General features: G+C 53.1%; 1 protein-coding gene and 1 pseudogene across 1 annotated transcript in view; both read right to left on the reverse strand.

Annotated features, from left to right (window-relative positions):
- Positions 1–517: 517 nt before the first annotated feature.
- Positions 518–4866, reverse strand: LOC137319214 (arylamine N-acetyltransferase, pineal gland isozyme NAT-10-like; annotated as a pseudogene).
- Positions 4867–7147: 2281 nt separating this feature from the next.
- LOC137319215 (secretory immunoglobulin A-binding protein EsiB-like) overlaps positions 7148–17500 on the reverse strand; it is a 15561-nt gene continuing 5208 nt past the window's right edge. The window contains exons 3-5 of the mRNA XM_067981520.1: positions 12981–13026; positions 10070–10156; positions 7148–7956 (exon numbers count right to left, since the gene is read on the reverse strand). Coding sequence (XP_067837621.1) covers positions 7866–7956; positions 10070–10156; positions 12981–13026 — 224 coding nt within the window. The 3' untranslated portion in view covers positions 7148–7865. The remainder of the gene's footprint in view (positions 7957–10069; positions 10157–12980; positions 13027–17500) is intronic.

Here is a 17500-nt window from a genome sequence, read left to right on the forward strand (position 1 = left end):
TGTACAGGGTTAGATACAGAGAGTAAAGCTCCTCTACACTGTCCCGTCAAACATTCCAGGGCAGGTACAGGGTTAGATACAGAGTAAAGCTCCTCTACACTGTCCCGTCAACATTCCCAGGGCAGGTACAGGGTAGATACAGAGTAAAGCTCCCTCTACACTGTCCGTCACACACTCCAGGGTCAGGTACAGGGTTAGATACAGAGTAAAGCTCCCTCTACACTGTCCCATCAAACACTCCCAGGGCAGGTACAGGTTAGATACAGAGTAATGCTCCCTCTGCACTGTCCCGTCAAACACTCCCCGGGCAGGTCCAGGGTTAGATCCAGAGTAAAGCTCCCTCTACACTGTCCCGTCACACACTCCCAGGTCAGGTACAGAGGTTAGATACAGAGTTAAGCTCCCTCTACACTGTCCCATCAAACACTCCCAGGGCAGGTACAGGGTTAGATGCAGAGTAAAGCTCCTCTACACTGTCCCGTCAAACACTCCCAGGGCAGGTACAGGGTTTAGATACAGAGTAAAGCTCCCTCTACACTGTCCCGTCAAACACTGCCCACTATTTAATGAGTTATCCATAATGAAAATCTTTGATACACACTTTAACACAGGGCTTGGATTATAATGGGTCACAGATGCACATAAATCGATGTCCTCAGTCTGTCAGTGGAGGTGACACAATGTCGTCATCTTTTGGACGAGTTTATTCCTCAGCGTTATTCCAAACCTTTCCTTCAAGACTTTGGGGATCTCGCTGTCCTGCAGCTCGACCGTGGACTTCCTTACAGCCTCTCCCACGAACTCCGTTACGATCAGCCTCCTGCCCATGTAGGTGACCATGCCGTCGCTCAGATGCAAGGTGCAGAAAGCCTTACAGTAGAAGATGGAGTGCGGAGACGTCTGATGGTAGTCGCACATGGCCCTGAAGTCCTCGAGCCGTTTCGGCTCCAAGGTGAACTTGTACAGGGCCACCCAGCTCTTACGGGTGTCCGCCCCGTCTCCGTCGAGGGTGAAGCTTTGGAGGGACCAAACGCCCGTTTCCCGGCAGAGCTTGAAGGCCCCGTTGTCTTGCGTTTGCTCCGTCTCCGCTTCCAGGAGAAGGGGGGTCCTGAAGGCGCAGCCAAAGCCAACGTCGCACAACCACCTCCGCCCGTCGAGGTCCACCAGCAAAATCAGGTGGTCGTAGGGCGGGCCGTACACGCGGGTCAGAGAGTTCCTGACTTGGCCTGAGAGGATCGTGACCTTGTAGCCCAGCTGCCCCAAAAGCCACCAGAACAAGCCGTTGACCTCGCAGCAGAAGCCCCCTCTCCGCCCCACGACGATGGTCTGGTAGAGGGCCGGGACGTCCAGCACGATCCTCTCCCCGCAGTGGATGGCCAGGCTCCCGAAGGGCACCGAGAGAACGTGGCGCCGATGGATCGCCCTCAGGTTTTCCAGAGAGGGCCGGGTTGGCCCGCGGTATCCAATCCGAGCGAGATACGAGGCCGTGTCCATTCTTCACCCTTTGTGGAAAATGAAAGAGAGAGAACTCTGGTTTCTACAGCGTCTCTCACCCACCCCCCCGCCCCCTCCGGTCGTCCCAGAGCGTTTCACAACCGGCAAAGTGCTTTTCCAAGGGTAGTCGCTGTTGTGATGTGGGAAACGCGGCAGCCGACTTTGCCGCACAGCAAGATCCCACCGCCGTGACGTCTCAAATCACAAGAGTTGAAGGAGGGTTTGCGCACTCTGACACTCGCTCCTTGTCTCTCGCACTGTCTGCTCACACTCACTCCCGCAGTCTCTGTTTCTCTCACTCTCCTTGTCTCTCTCACTCCCACAGTCTCTGTCTCTCTCACTCTCTCTCCTTGTCTCTCTCACTCCCATAATCTCTGTTTCTCTCACTCCTTGTCTCTCTCTCTCTCCCATAGTCTCTGTTTCACTCACTCTCTCCTTGTCTCTCTCACTCCCACACTCTCTGTTTCTCTCACTCTCTCCTTGTCTCTCACTCCCATAGTCTCTCTTTCTCTCACTCTCTCCTTGTCTCTCTCTCTCCCATAGTCTCTGTCTCTCTCACTCCCACAGTCTCTGTTTCTCTCACTCTCTCCTTGTCTCTCTCACTCCCATAATCTCTGTCTCTCTCACTCTCTTCTTGCCTCTCTCTCTCCCACAGTCTGTTTCTCTCACTCTCTCCTTGTCTCTCTCTCTCTCCAAGTCTCTGTTTCTCTCACTCTCTCTCCTTGTCTCTCTCAGTCTCACAGTCTCTGTTTCTCTCACTCTCCTTGTCTCTCTCAGTCTCACAGTCTCTGTTTCTCTCACTCTCTCTTTGTCTCTCTCTCTCTCTCCAAGTCTCTGTTTTTCTCTCTCTCTCCAAGTCTCTGTTTTTCTCACTCTCTCTCCTTGTCTCTCTGTCTGTTTTTCTCACTCTCTCTCCTTGTCTCTCTCTCTCTCTCTCTCCCACAGTCTCTGTTTCTCTCACTCTCTCTCCTTGTCTCTCTCAGTCTCTGTCTCTCTCTGTCTCTCTCTCTCTCCAAGTCTCTGTTTTTCTCACTCTCTCTCAGTCTGTTTCTCTCACTCTCTCTCCTTGTCTCTCTCTCTCTCTCTCTCTTCCACAGTCTCTGTTTCTCTCACTCTCTCCTTGTCTGTCTCACTCCCACAGTCTCTGTTTCTCTCACTCTCTCTCCTTGTCTCTCTCTCTCTCTCTCTCCCACAGTCTCTGTCTCTCTCACTCTCTCCTTGTCTGTCTCACTCCCACAGTCTCTGTTTCTCTCACTCTCTCTCCTTGTCGCTCTCAGTCTCTGTCTCTCTCTCTCTCTCTCTCCAAGTCTCTGTTTTTCTCTCTCTCTCTCTCTCCTTGTCTCTCTCTCTCTTCAAGTCTCTGTTTCTCTCACTCTCTCTCCTTGTCTCTCTCAGTCTCTGTCTCTCTCCAAGTCTCTGTTTTTCTCTCTCTCTCTCTCTCCTTGTCTCTCTCTCTCTCTCTCCAAGTCTCTGTTTTTCTCTCTCTCTCTCTCTCCAAGTCTCTGTTTTTCTCTCTCTCTCTCTCTCCTTGTCTCTCTCTCTCTCCAAGTCTCTGTTTCTCTCACTCTCTCCTTGTCTCTCTCACTCTCACAGTCTCTGTTTCTCTCACTCTCTCTCCTTGTCTCTCTCAGTCTCTGTCTCTCTCTCTCTCTCTCTCTCTCCAAGTCTCTGTTTTTCTCTCTCACTCTCTCTCCTTGTCTCTCTCTCTCTCCAAGTCTCTGTTTTTCTCTCTCTCTCTCTCCTTGTCTCTCTCTCTCTCCAAGTCTCTGTTTTTCTCTCTCTCTCTCTCCTTGTCTCTCTCTCTCTCTCCAAGTCTCTGTTTTTCTCTCTCTCTCTCTCTCCTTGTCTCTCTCTCTCTCTCTCCAAGTCTCTGTTTTTCTCTCTCTCTCTCTCTCCAAGTCTCTGTTTTTCTCTCTCTCTCTCTCTCCTTGTCTCTCTCTCTCTCCAAGTCTCTGTTTCTCTCACTCTCTCCTTGTCTCTCTCACTCTCACAGTCTCTGTTTCTCTCACTCTCTCTCCTTGTCTCTCTCAGTCTCTGTCTCTCTCTCTCTCTCTCTCTCTCCAAGTCTCTGTTTTTCTCTCTCACTCTCTCTCCTTGTCTCTCTCTCTCTCCAAGTCTCTGTTTTTCTCTCTCTCTCTCTCCTTGTCTCTCTCTCTCTCCAAGTCTCTGTTTTTCTCTCTCTCTCTCTCCTTGTCTCTCTCTCTCTCCAAGTCTCTGTTTTTCTCTCACTCTCTCCTTGTCTCTCTCTCTCTCCAAGTCTCTGTTTCTCTCTCTCTCTCTCTCTCCTTGTCTCTCTCTCTCTCCAAGTCTCTGTTTTTCTCTCTCTCTCTCTCTCCTTGTCTCTCTCTCTCTCTCTCCAAGTCTCTGTTTTTCTCTCTCTCTCTCTCTCCTTGTCTCTCTCTCTCTCCAAGTCTCTGTTTTTCTCTCTCTCTCTCTCTCCTTGTCTCTCTCTCTCCAAGTCTCTGTTTTTCTCTCTCTCTCTCCCTCTCCTTGTCTCTCTCTCTCTCTCTCTCTCCAAGTCTCTGTTTTTCTCTCTCTCTCTCCTTGTCTCTCTCTCTCTCCAAGTCTCTGTTTCTCTCTCTCTCTCTCTCTCCTTGTCTCTCTCTCTCTCCAAGTCTCTGTTTTTCTCTCTCTCTCTCTCTCTCCTTGTCTCTCTCTCTCTCTCTCCAAGTCTCTGTTTTTCTCTCTCTCTCTCTCTCCTTGTCTCTCTCTCTCTCCAAGTCTCTGTTTTTCTCTCTCTCTCTCTCTCCTTGTCTCTCTCTCTCTCCAAGTCTCTGTTTTTCTCTCTCTCTCTCCCTCTCCTTGTCTCTCTCTCTCTCTCTCCAAGTCTCTGTTTTTCTCTCTCTCTCTCCTTGTCTCTCTCTCTCTCCAAGTCTCTGTTTCTCTCTCTCTCTCTCTCTCCTTGTCTCTCTCTCTCTCCAAGTCTCTGTTTTTCTCTCTCTCTCTCTCTCTCCTTGTCTCTCTCTCTCTCTCACTGCCTGTTTCTCTCTCCCTCTCCTTGTCTCTCTCTCTCTCTCACTGCCTGTTTCTCTCTGTCCTCGCTCCCCCCACCTCCCGACTTCCCCACACCTTTGACAAACACCCCAGTCCGAATGCCACTCACCGTACCCCGGTACAGACACGGCTCCTGCACTCTGCACGAACTCCCCTGCTCTCGAAGGCTTGCGAACCAAGAGTCCAGCCCCTCTCCCCGGGGGGGGCCCCCCTCCCCACGCCCTCCAGCTAAAGGACAGGAGCACGGAGCAAAGTCCAAGACCAGGCAGTGATGTGGACGGGGAGCGGGGGATGAGGCCAGCCTGTGGATCGAAGCTCTCCCGAATCACGTGAGGTGGAGCCTCCGATTGGCAGACGGCCCACATCCTGATTCGGTGCCGATCCAGAGTTAAGGGGACTCGGGGCCTCACAGGGATTTTATTTCCCGTCACCGTTGCAGGACAGAAACGGACCTCGCCGGATGTTATTGATCAGAACGGTAGAGCGCAGGAGGAGGGCCATTCGGCCTGTCGAGCCTTTGCCAGCCCTGTGAAAGAACTCCCCGATTGGTCCTCTCAACCCCCCCCCCGACCCTGCTCTTTCCCCGTCGCCCTGAAAATTTCCCCCTTTCGAGTATTTCTCCAATTCCCCCTTTTGAAAGTTATTATTGAATCTGCTCCCTTTCAGGCAGTGAATTCCAGATCATCACAACTCGCTGCGTAAAAAAACATTCTCCTCATCTCCCCCCACCGGCTCTGTCTCTTTCCCCGATTATCTTCAATCTGCGTCCTCTGCTCACCGACCCTCCTGCCCACTGGAAACAGTCTCTCCTCATCTCCTCGATCGAAACCCCCTCGTGATTTTGAACCCCTCGATTAAATCTCCCCCTTCACCTTCTCCGCTCTGAGGAGAACGATCCCAGATTCTCCGGTCTCTCCACATGAACCGAGGTCCCCTCGTCCCCTGGAACCATTCTGGTAAATCTCCTCCGCACCCTCTCTGAGGCCTGGACATCCTTCCTAAAGTGCGGTGCCCAGAATTGGACACAATTCTCCAGCTGAGGCCTAAACCAGTGTTTCATAAAGGGTTTAGCACGACTCCCTTGCTTTTGTGCTCGATGCCTCTATTAATAAAGCCCAGGTACCCCGAAAGCTTCTTCAACAGCCTTATTGTAAACATAAACTGCCTCGGAGGCGCCGTCTTTCGGATGAGACGTTAAACCGAGGCCCCGTCTGCCCTCTCAGGTGAAGGCAAAGTTCCACAAGGCACTCTTCGAAGAAGAGTAGGAGAGATCTCCGACAGTGCGGCACTCCCTCAGTACCGACCCTCTGACAGCGCGGCGCTCCCTCGGTACCGACCCTCTGACAGCGCGGCGCTCCCTCAGTACCGACCCTCCGACAGCGCGGCGCTCCCTCGGTACCGACCCTCCGACAGCGCGGCGCTCCCTCAGTACCGACCCTCTGACAGCGCGGCGCTCCCTCGGTACCGACCCTCTGACAGCGCGGCGCTCCCTCAGTACCGACCCTCCGACAGCGTGGCGCTCCCTCGGTCCCGACCCTCCGACAGCGCGGCGCTCCCTCGGTACCGACCCTCCCACAGTGCGGCGCTCCCTCAGTCCTGACCCTCCGACAGTGCGGCGCTCCCTCAGTTCTGAGCAACTGGGGAGTGTCGGCCTGGATTACGGGGCTCGAGTCTCTGGAGTGTGTGTGGGGCTCGAACCCTCGACCTTCTGCCTCAGAAGCTCTGAAGACTGAGACACTTGGCGTTAGTCGTTTGCTAAATGTAAGGGGTTAGCGAATGGAGGACATGTTTTTCGAGGCTGTGTGCCCTTAATCACGAGTTGCTCCTCGAAAAAATAACGCTCGCAGCATTTCAGGCAGATGTTGAGAAGATTTATTAAAGCAGACGACAAGAAGGATTATTGGCGATAATGAAACATACACTCGACAGGAGTGATTCACGTGAAACGAGACGTATTGTGCATCGGGCTCGATGGGCTGAATGGCCGCCTTCCCCGCTGAAACCTTCCTGCGATTCTGTCATTCCACCAAGGTTATCTGTGATGTTCTCCGTCCAAAGCTGATCAAGAAGGATCGACTTCTCAGCCCTCCCGCTCAGCGACCGCCCTTGTATGTTTTCATACCCCTCAGATAATGAAGCAGTCCGAGCCCGCATGCAGCAAGACCTGGACAACATCCAGGCTTGGGCTGATAAGTGGCAAGTAACATTGGCGCCAGACGAGTGCCAGGCAATGAGCATCTCCAAGAAGAGAGAGTCTGACCACCTCCCCTTGACATTCAACGGCATTACTTGAGTGTTGTTGGAGCTGCACTCATCCAGGCAAGTGGAGAGTATTCCATCACACTCCTGACTTGTGCCTTGTAGATGGTGGAAAGGCTTTGGAGAGACAGGAGGTGAGTCACTCGCCGCAGAATACCCAGCCTCTGACCGGCTCTTGTGGCCACAGTATTTATGTGGCCGGTCCAGTTAAGTTTCTGGTCAATGGTGACCCCCAGGATGTTGATGGTGGGGGATTTAGCGATGGTAAATCCGTTGAATGTCAAGGGGAGGTGGTTAGACTCTCTCTTGTTGGAGATGGTCATTGCCTGGCACTTGTCTGGCGCGAATGTTACTTATCAGCCCAAGCCTGGATGTTGTCCAGGTCTTGCTGCATGCGGGCTCAGACTGCTTCATTATCTGAGGGGTTGCAAACAGAAGTGAACACTGTGCAATCATCAGCGAACATCCCCATTTCTGACCTCATGATGGAGGGAAGGTCATTGATGAAGCAGCTGAAGATGGTTGGGCCTAGGACACTCCCCGATGGTCTCCAACACTCCCGTGTTGGGAGTTACCTTGCCATTACTCTTGGCCGTTCTCCATTCTCCAGATAGCAATCTTTTTCAATCTCCCCATTCCCGTCCGGCCATTTACGTATCAATGCAGCCACTCCCCTCTTTGCGGACTCCGAACCAATTAAAAATTCTCCCCTGTATCCCCGTGGAGTTTAAAGGCAGATGATCTACGGCAGACTGCGTTGTCCACACATCTTGAGAGGGATAATTAAACTGACTGGTGATCAGTTCCAAAAATAAATCATCCAAAAGGCTCCTGGAAAGTTCGCCTTTGTAACCGGAGGGCGAGGATATAAAGGGGAGGAAGCTTTGCCGCAGATGCTTCCAGCACATCTGGAGTGATCGCGTACAGCTCTGGGGATCGCACCTTTGAAAGGATATATCGGCCTTGCAGATTCGCCAGGCTGCAAGGGTTGGGTTCTGAGGCGAGATTAGACCGCGGAAACGCCAAAGCAAAAAAAAACAAAGTCTGATTAACCCTGTGCAAATTAATCCCTCGTCGGAGGAGGGGGTGGGTGAGACGGACGGTTGGGAATGAGTTGGTCACTGCGTCTTCTTGCACAGCTTCTTCAGGATGTCTTCTGCCTTGTCCAATCCACGTTCAGCGGCCCTGGACAGGAGTTCCTCTACCTCCCTGAACCAGGGCGCGATTTTGAAAGGTTTCGAGGGGGGGGGTGGTGGGTGGAGAAAGAGACAACGCAGCATGTTTGAATCAGAGAGCAGCACGTCTCCCGCGCTCGCTGGGAGCTTACGGGTCTCCCCGGGCACCGCGATCGATCGACGCCCCCGCCCCCCCTCTACCGACCACCCGCCCTCTTAACGCGCGCGCCGGGAGGGGCGGGTGCCGGCGGGCTGTTCGACTGCCGGGGGCATCGCGGCCCGCCACGAGGCAAACTCCCTCAGGGTATCGGTACAGGATTGACTCTCGGCACACACCGCCCTGGACCTCTGGAATATATCTGAACGCTGATGCGGAGAGACACCAGCAGAGGGAGACAGGTGAAGGTGCAACTGAGTATGGCCCCAGCTCAGAAACAGGCCATTCGGCCCAACTGGTCCATGCTGGCCTTTATACTCCTCCCCCGCCCCCTCTTCATCCCATCTTATCCTTCCATTCCTTTCTTCCCCCTGTTCTCCCACCCCCGTCTAGCTTCCCCTTAAAGGCAAATGGTATGTTGGCCTTTATTGCAAAGGGGGTTGGAGTCCAAGAGTAAGGAAGTCTTACTACAATTGTACTGGGCTTTGGTGAGACCACACCTGGAGTACTGCGTACAGTTTTGGTCTCCTTATCTAAGGAAGGATATACTTGCCTTAGAGGGGGGTGCAACGAAGGTTCACCAGATTGATTCCTGGGATGAGAGGGTTGTCCTCTGAGGAGAGATTGAGTAGAATGGGCCGAGACTCTCTGGAGTTTGGATGAATGAGAGGTGATCTCATTGAAACATATAAGATTCTGAGGGGGCTTGACAGGGTCGATGCTGAGAGGCTGTTTCCCCAGGGCTAGCGAGTCTAGAACGAGGGGGCATAGTCTCAGGATGAGGGGTCGGCCATTCAAGATTGAGATGAGGAGGAATTTCTTCACTCAGAGGGTGGCGAATCTTTGGAATTCCCTACCCCACGATGCTGAGTCGTTGAGTATATTCAAGACTGAGATGGATGGATTTTTGGACTCGAGGGGAGTCGAGGGATACGGGGATCGGGCGGGAAAGTGGAGTTGAGATCGAAGATCAGCCATGATCTGATTGAAGGGGGGAGCAGGCTCGAGGGGCCGAGTGGCCGACTCCTGCTCCTGTCTCTTACGTTCATACATGCATCTCTGCTATTCGCCTCAACTACTCCTTGTGGGAGCGAGTTCCACATTCCCACCACTCTCTGGGTAAAGAAGTTTCTCCTGAATTCCCGATTGGATTTACTGGTATTGTATCTCCCAGTTCTCCAGAAATAAGGAATGCAGTTCCCTCCATCTTTCCCCTCACCTGCGGTTTTCTGGTGACCCGCAAAGCCAGCTTGGGACGCTAGCCTCCATATGGCCCATAATCCAAGGCGACGCTCCCCGGTTGTGCAGTACTGAGGGAGCGCCGCACTGTGGGAGGGTCAGGACTGAGGGAGCGCCGCACTGTGGGAGGGTCAGTACTGAGGGAGCGCCGCACTGTCGGAGGGTCAGTACTGAGGGAGCGCCGCACTGTCGGAGGGTCAGTACTGAGGGAGCGCCGCACTGTGGGAGGGTCAGTACTGAGGGAGCGCCGCACTGTCGGAAGGTCAGTACTGAGGGAGCGCCGTGCTGTCGGAGGGTCTGTACTGAGGGAGCGCCGCACTATCGGAGGGTCAGTACTGAGGGAGCGCTGTGCTGTCGGAGGGTCTGTACTGAGGGAGCGCCGCACTGTGGGAGGGTCGGTACCGAGGGAGCGCCGCACTGTCGGAGGGTCGGTACCGAGGGAGCGCCGCGCTGTCGGAGGGTCGGTACCGAGGGAGCGCCGCGCTGTCGGAGGGTCGGTACCGAGGGAGCGCCGCGCTGTCGGAGGGTCGGTACCGAGGGAGCGCCGCGCTGTCGGAGGGTCGGTGCCGAGGGAGCGCCGCGCTGTCGGAGGGTCGGTACCGAGGGAGCGCCGCGCTGTCGGAGGAACTGCCCTGCTCTTCTTCGAATAGTGCCATGTGGACCTTTGCGTTGACCTGTGGGTCTCCAACTGTCGGTGAACCCTCGCCCACCCAACGATAATTGCCCGGAATTAAGCAGAAATAATTCTCACCAATCTTCGACATCCTCCGTCATCTCCTTCAGCTTCCCCACCGCAAGATTGTAGGAAGAATAGGGGTGTCCCTGGTCGGCAGCTTTTCTGTAGAGCGCACAGGAAAATTACCGTGAGATCTTCCAACGCAAAGACAGCGTCTTGGATTCACAAAGTGTCCACCAAGGCCCTTCACAGGAAGGCAAATCAGACAAAATCCGACCCCGAGCCACTTCAGGAGATATTAGGGCAGGCGACCAGAAGCTTGGTCAAAGAGGGAGGTTTTAAGGACCGTCTTGAAGGAGGAGGGAGGGAGAGGTTTCGGGAGGGAAGGAGAGAGAGAGAGAGAGAGGAAGTTGGAGAGGTTTAGGGAGGGAATTCCAGAGCTCAGGGCCCAGTGTCGGGGCGAATGGAGCTGGGAGATGGACAAGAGGCCCGAATTGGAGGAGCGCAGAGATCTGGGAGGTTTGTCGGGGGCTGGAGGAGGTTTCAGAGACAGGGAGAAGGGGCCACGGAGGGATTTGAACGCGGAGAATTTTGAAATCGAGGCGTTCTCGGACAGGGAGCCAGTGTCGGTCAACGAGCAGAGGGTGGGAGTGATGGGTGAACGGGACTCGGCGCGAGTTAGGATACGGGGGGGGGGCGGGGGGCAGCAGATGAGTTGATGGCTACGGAGGCTGCAAGGTGGGAGGCTGGACAAGAGATCATTGGGATAGTCCAGTCTGGAGGGGACGAAGGGCACGGGATGAGGGTTTCAGCAGCAGATGAGCTGAGGCAGGGGGGCGGAGACGGGCGATGTGACAGAGGGTGGGAGTAGGCGGTCTCGGTGATGGAGCGGAGATGGGGGTCAGAAGGTCATCTCAGGGTCAAACAGGACGCCAAGGTTGCAAACGGCCTGGTTCAGGCTCCGACAGCGGCCCGGGGAGAGGGGAACGGACTGCATTTAATGCCAGGAAAGCAGTCGAAGAGGCGGGAATTAAGGGTGAGAGAGGAGTTGACCAGTTCCGTTCCTGACTCCACCTCCCTCAAATTTGAACAAGAAACGAGGCCTTCCTTGGACAACATAATCAGGGAGGTTTCTCCAGCAACCAGGGCTGCACCCAAAGCCAAACACCGCAGAGGATGGGAAATCTGAAATAAAAACAGGATATGCTGGAATTCTGGTAGGAAGAACGAGGAGGCCACACACTGCTTGGATAATAAGAGTCTAAATGGAGGAGAGGAGCAGAGGGATCTGGGGGTACAGATACACAAATCACCAAAAGTAGAGACGCAGGTTAATAAGGCCATAAAAAAAGGGCAAATCAAACACTGGGGTTCATTTCTAGAGGGATAGAATTGAAAAGCAGAGAAGTTATGTTAAACTTGTATAGAACCTTGGTTAGACCACACTCTGAGCACTGTGCACAGTTCTGGTCTCCATATACCTTGGTTAGACCACACTTGGAGCACTGTGTACAGTTCTGGTCTCCATATACCTTGGTTAGACCACACTTGGAGCACTGTGCACAGTTCTGGTCTCCATATACCTTGGTTAGTCCACACTTGGAGCACTGTGCACAGTTCTGGTCTCCATATACCTTGGTTAGTCCACACTTGGAGCACTGTGCACAGTTCTGGTCTCCGTATACCTTGGTTAGACCACACTTGGAGCACTGTGTACAGTTCTGGTCTCCGTATACCTTGGTCAGACCGCACTTGGAGCACTGTGCACAGTTCTGGTCTCCATATACCTTGGTTAGACTGCACTTGGAGCACTGTGCACAGTTCTGGTCTCCATATACCTTGGTTAGACCACACTTGGAGCACTGTGCACAGTTCTGGTCTCCATATACCTTGGTTAAACCGCACTTGGAGCACTGTGCACAGTTCTGGTCTCCATATACCTTGGTTAAACCACACTTGGAGCACTGTGCACAGTTCTGGTCTCCATATACCTTGGTTAGACCACACTTGGAGCACTGTGCACAGTTCTGGTCTCCATATACCTTGGTTAGACCACACTTGGAGCACTGTGCACAGTTCTGGTCTCCATATACCTTGGTTAGACCGCACTTGGAGCACTGTGCACAGTTCTGGTCTCCATATACCTTGGTTAGACCACACTTGGAGCACTGTGCACAGTTCTGGTCTCCATATACCTTGGTTGGACCACACTCGGAGCACTGTGCACAGTTCTGGTCTCCATATTATAAAAAGGATATAGAGGCACTGGAGAAGGTGTGAAAAAGATTTACAAGGATGATACCAGAACTGAGAGGTTTTACCTATCAGGAAAGATTGAACAGACTGGGGCTCTTTTTTTCTCGAAAAGAGAAGACTGAGGGGTGACCTGTTCGAGGTCTTTAAGATTATGAAAGGGTTCGATAGGGTAGACGGAGAGAAGATGTTTCCACTTGTGGGGGAGACCAGAACTCGGGGGCCATAAATATAAGATAGTCACTAATAAATCCAATCGGGGAATTCAGGAGAAACTTCTTTACCCAGAGAGTGGTGAGAATGTGGAACTCGCTCCCACAAGGAGTAGTTGAGGTGAATAGTGTAGATGGATTTAAGGGGAAGCTGGATAAACACATGAGGGGGAGAGGAATAGAAGGAGATGGTGAGAGGGTGAGATGGAGTAGGGAGGGAGGAGGCTCGTGTGGAGCATAAACACCGGGATAGACCAGTGGGGCCGAATGGCCTGTTTCTGTGCTGTAAATTCTCTGTAATTCTATGTGAACACTCAGGAGGTCACCTCCTCAACACTGACCCTGTGAGACCCACAGAATCACGGTTGACCCCGGACCCAACTTTGAACTTTCTCCAGGGGGTGAAGCCACCCATGTCGAAGTGCGAATCAGGCGGCCTGCGCCCGTCGTACCTCTCCCAACACCCCGACCCCCGCTGTACCTGCACCGGAAAACCTTCTCGTCGAGGAAGCTCTTTGTACCTGAACCAACGCATTGCCGTTGCCTCATCTTTCGGGACTCCGTCACCTGTAGAGAACGAGGAAGAGCATCTCGAGTTAGAGCCAGCCTTTCCCCCGGCTGTTGTGATCTCACCTTACCATCTGCCCCTTGAGACTGTCAACCAAATTCAATCAGCAAAGCTCCCTCTCTCCATCGGGGAGATATCTGTGCACTGACTGGTGTCTCTCAGTCCCCTCTCTCTCAGGGAGATATCTGTACACTGACTGGTGTCTCTCAGTCCCCTCTCTCTCTCGGGGAGATATCTGTACACTGACTGGTGTCTCTCAGTCCCCTTCTCTCTCAGGGAGATATCTGTGCACTGACTGGTGTCTCTCAGTCCCCTCTCTCTCAGGGAGATATCTGTACACTGACTGGTGTCTCTCAGTCCCCTCTCTCTCAGGGAGATATCTGTGCACTGACTGGTGTCTCTCAGTCCCCTCTCTCTCAGGGAGATATCTGTACACTGACTGGTGTCTCTCAGTCCCCTCTCTCTCAGGGAGATATCTGTACACTGACTGGTGTCTCTCAGTCCCCTCTCTCTCTGGGAGATATCTGTACACTGACTGGTGTCTCTCAGTCCTCTCTCCCTCGGGGAGATATCTGTGCACTGACTGGTGTCTCTCAGTCCCATCTCTCTCAGGGAGATATCTGTACACTGACTGGTGTCTCTCAGTCCCTCTCTCTCAGGGAGATATCTGTACACTGACTGGTGTCTCTCAGTCCCATCTCTCTCAGGGAGATATCTGTACACTGACTGGTGTCTCTCAGTCCCATCTCTCTCAGGGAGATATCTGTACACTGACTGGTGTCTCTCAGTCCCTCTCTCTCAGGGAGATATCTGTACACTGACTGGTGTCTCTCAGTCCCCTCTCTCTCAGGGAGATATCTGTGCACTGACTGGTGTCTCTCAGTCCCATCTCTCTCAGGGAGATATCTGTACACTGACTGGTGTCTCTCAGTCCCCTCTCTCAGGGAGATATCTGTACACTGACTGGTGTCTCTCAGTCCCCTCTCTCTCAGGGAGATATCTGTACACTGACTGGTGTCTCTCAGTCCCCTCTCTCTCTGGGAGATATCTGTACACTGACTGGTGTCTCTCAGTCCCTCTCTCTCAGGGAGTTATCTGTACACTGACTGGTGTCTCTCAGTCCCCTCTCTCTCAGGGAGATATCTGTACACTGACTGGTGTCTCTCAGTCCCCTCTCTCGGGGAGATATCTGTACACTGATTGGTGTCTCTCAGTCCCCTCTCTCTCAGGGAGATATCTGTACACTGACTGGTGTCTCTCAGTCCCCTCTCTCTCAGGGAGATATCTGGACACTGACTGGTGTCTCTCAGTCCCCTCTCTCTCAGGGAGATATCTGTGCACTGACTGGTGTCTCTCAGTCCCCTCTCTCTCAGGGAGATATCTGTACACTGACTGGTGTCTCTCAGTCCCTCCCTCTCTCAGGGAGATATCTGTACACTGACCGGTGTCTCTCAGTCCCCTCTCTCTCTCGGAGATATCTGTACACTGACTGGTGTCTCTCAGTGCCCTATCCCTCAGGGAGATATCTGTGCACTGACTGGTGTCTCTCAGTCCCCTCTCTCTCAGGGAGATATCTGTACACTGACTGGTGTCTCTCAGTCCCCTCTCTCTCAGGGAGATATCTGTACACCGACTGGTGTCTCTCAGTCCCCTCTCTCTCAGGGAGATATCTGTACACTGACTGATGTCTCTCAGTCCCCTCTCTCTCAGGGAGATATCTGTACACTGACTGGTGTCTCTCAGTCCCCTCTCTCTCAGGGAGATATCTGTACACTGACTGGTGTCTCTCAGTCCCTCCCTCTCTCAGGGAGATATCTGTACACTGACCGGTGTCTCTCAGTCCCCTCTCTCTCTCTCGGAGATATCTGTACACTGACTGGTGTCTCTCAGTGCCCTATCCCTCAGGGAGATATCTGTACACTGACTGGTGTCTCTCAGTCCCCTCTCTCTCAGGGAGATATCTGTACACCGACTGGTGTCTCTCAGTCCCCTCTCTCTCAGGGAGATATCTGTACACTGACTGGTGTCTCTCAGTCCCCTCTCTCTCAGGGAGATATCTGTACACTGACTGGTGTCTCTCAGTCCCCTCTCTCTCAGGGAGATATCTGTACACTGACTGGTGTCTCTCAGTCCCCTCTCTCTCAGGGAGATATCTGTACACTGACTGGTGTCTCTCAGTCCCCTCTCTCTCAGGGAGATATCTGTGCACTGACTGGTGTCTCTCAGTCCCATCTCTCTCAGGGAGATATCTGTACACTGACTGGTGTCTCTCAGTCCCCTCTCTCAGGGAGATATCTGTACACTGACTGGTGTCTCTCAGTCCCCTCTCTCTCAGGGAGATATCTGTACACTGACTGGTGTCTCTCAGTCCCCTCTCTCTCTGGGAGATATCTGTACACTGACTGGTGTCTCTCAGTCCCTCTCTCTCAGGGAGTTATCTGTACACTGACTGGTGTCTCTCAGTCCCCTCTCTCTCAGGGAGATATCTGTACACTGACTGGTGTCTCTCAGTCCCCTCTCTCGGGGAGATATCTGTACACTGATTGGTGTCTCTCAGTCCCCTCTCTCTCAGGGAGATATCTGTACACTGACTGGTGTCTCTCAGTCCCCTCTCTCTCAGGGAGATATCTGGACACTGACTGGTGTCTCTCAGTCCCCTCTCTCTCAGGGAGATATCTGTGCACTGACTGGTGTCTCTCAGTCCCCTCTCTCTCAGGGAGATATCTGTACACTGACTGGTGTCTCTCAGTCCCTCCCTCTCTCAGGGAGATATCTGTACACTGACCGGTGTCTCTCAGTCCCCTCTCTCTCTCGGAGATATCTGTACACTGACTGGTGTCTCTCAGTGCCCTATCCCTCAGGGAGATATCTGTGCACTGACTGGTGTCTCTCAGTCCCCTCTCTCTCAGGGAGATATCTGTACACTGACTGGTGTCTCTCAGTCCCCTCTCTCTCAGGGAGATATCTGTACACTGACTGATGTCTCTCAGTCCCCTCTCTCTCAGGGAGATATCTGTACACTGACTGGTGTCTCTCAGTCCCCTCTCTCTCAGGGAGATATCTGTACACTGACTGGTGTCTCTCAGTCCCTCCCTCTCTCAGGGAGATATCTGTACACTGACCGGTGTCTCTCAGTCCCCTCTCTCTCTCTCGAAGATATCTGTACACTGACTGGTGTCTCTCAGTGCCCTATCCCTCAGGGAGATATCTGTACACTGACTGGTGTCTCTCAGTCCCCTCTCTCTCAGGGAGATATCTGTACACTGACTGGTGTCTCTCAGTCCCCTCTCTCTCAGGGAGATATCTGTACACTGACTGGTGTCTCTCAGTCCCCTCTCTCTCAGGGAGATATCTGTACACTGACTGGTGTCTCTCAGTCCCCTCTCTCTCAGGGAGATATCTGTGCACTGACTGGTGTCTCTCAGTCCCCTCTCCCTCAGGGAGATATCTGTACACTGACTGGTGTCTCTCAGTCCCCTCTCTCTCGGGGAGATATCTGTACACTGACTGGTGTCTCTCAGTCCCCTCTCTCTCGGGGAGATATCTGTACACTGACTGGTGTCTCTCAGTCCCCTCTCCCTCAGGGAGATATCAGTACACTGACTGGTGTCTCTCAGTCCCCTCTCTCTCAGGGAGATATCTGTACACTGACTGGTGTCTCTCAGTCCCTCTCTCTCAGGGAGATATCTGTACACTGACTGGTGTCTCTCAGTCCCCTCTCTCTCAGGGAGATATCAGTACACTGACTGGTGTCTCTCAGTCCCCTCTCTCTCAGGGAGATATCTGTACACTGACTGGTGTCTCTCAGTCCCCTCTCTCTCAGGGAGATATCAGTACACTGACTGGTGTCTCTCAGTCCCCTCTCTCGGGGAGATATCTGTACACTGACTGGTGTCTCTCAGTCCCCTCGCTCTCAGGGAGATATCTGTACACTGACTGGTGTCTCTCAGTCCCCTCTCTCTCAGGGAGATTTCTGTACACTGACTGGTGTCTCTCAGTCCCCTCTCTCTCAGGGAGATATCTGTACACTGACTGTTGACTCTCAGTCCCCTCTCTCTCAGGGAGATATCTGTACACTGACTGGTGTCTCTCAGTCCCCTCTCCCTCAGGGAGATATCTGTACACTGACTGGTGTCTCTCAGTCCCTCTCTCTCAGGGAGATATCTGTACACTGACTGGTGTCTCTCAGTCCCCTCTCTCTCAGGGAGATATCTGTACACTGACTGGTGTCTCTCAGTCCCTCTCTCTCGGGGAGATATCTGTACACTGACTGGTGTCTCTCAGTCCCCTCTCTCAGGGAGATATCTGTACACTGACTGGTGTCTCTCAGTCCCCTCTCCCTCAGGGAGATATCTGTGCACTGACTGGTGTCTCTCAGTCCCTCTCTCTCAGGGAGATATCTGTACACTGACTGGTGTCTCTCAGTCCCTCTCTCTCAGGGAGATATCTGTACACTGACTGGTGTCTCTCAGT

This window comes from Heptranchias perlo, unplaced genomic scaffold, assembly GCF_035084215.1.
Source record: "Heptranchias perlo isolate sHepPer1 unplaced genomic scaffold, sHepPer1.hap1 HAP1_SCAFFOLD_761, whole genome shotgun sequence".
In the NCBI taxonomy this organism is placed as follows: domain Eukaryota; kingdom Metazoa; phylum Chordata; class Chondrichthyes; order Hexanchiformes; family Hexanchidae; genus Heptranchias; species Heptranchias perlo.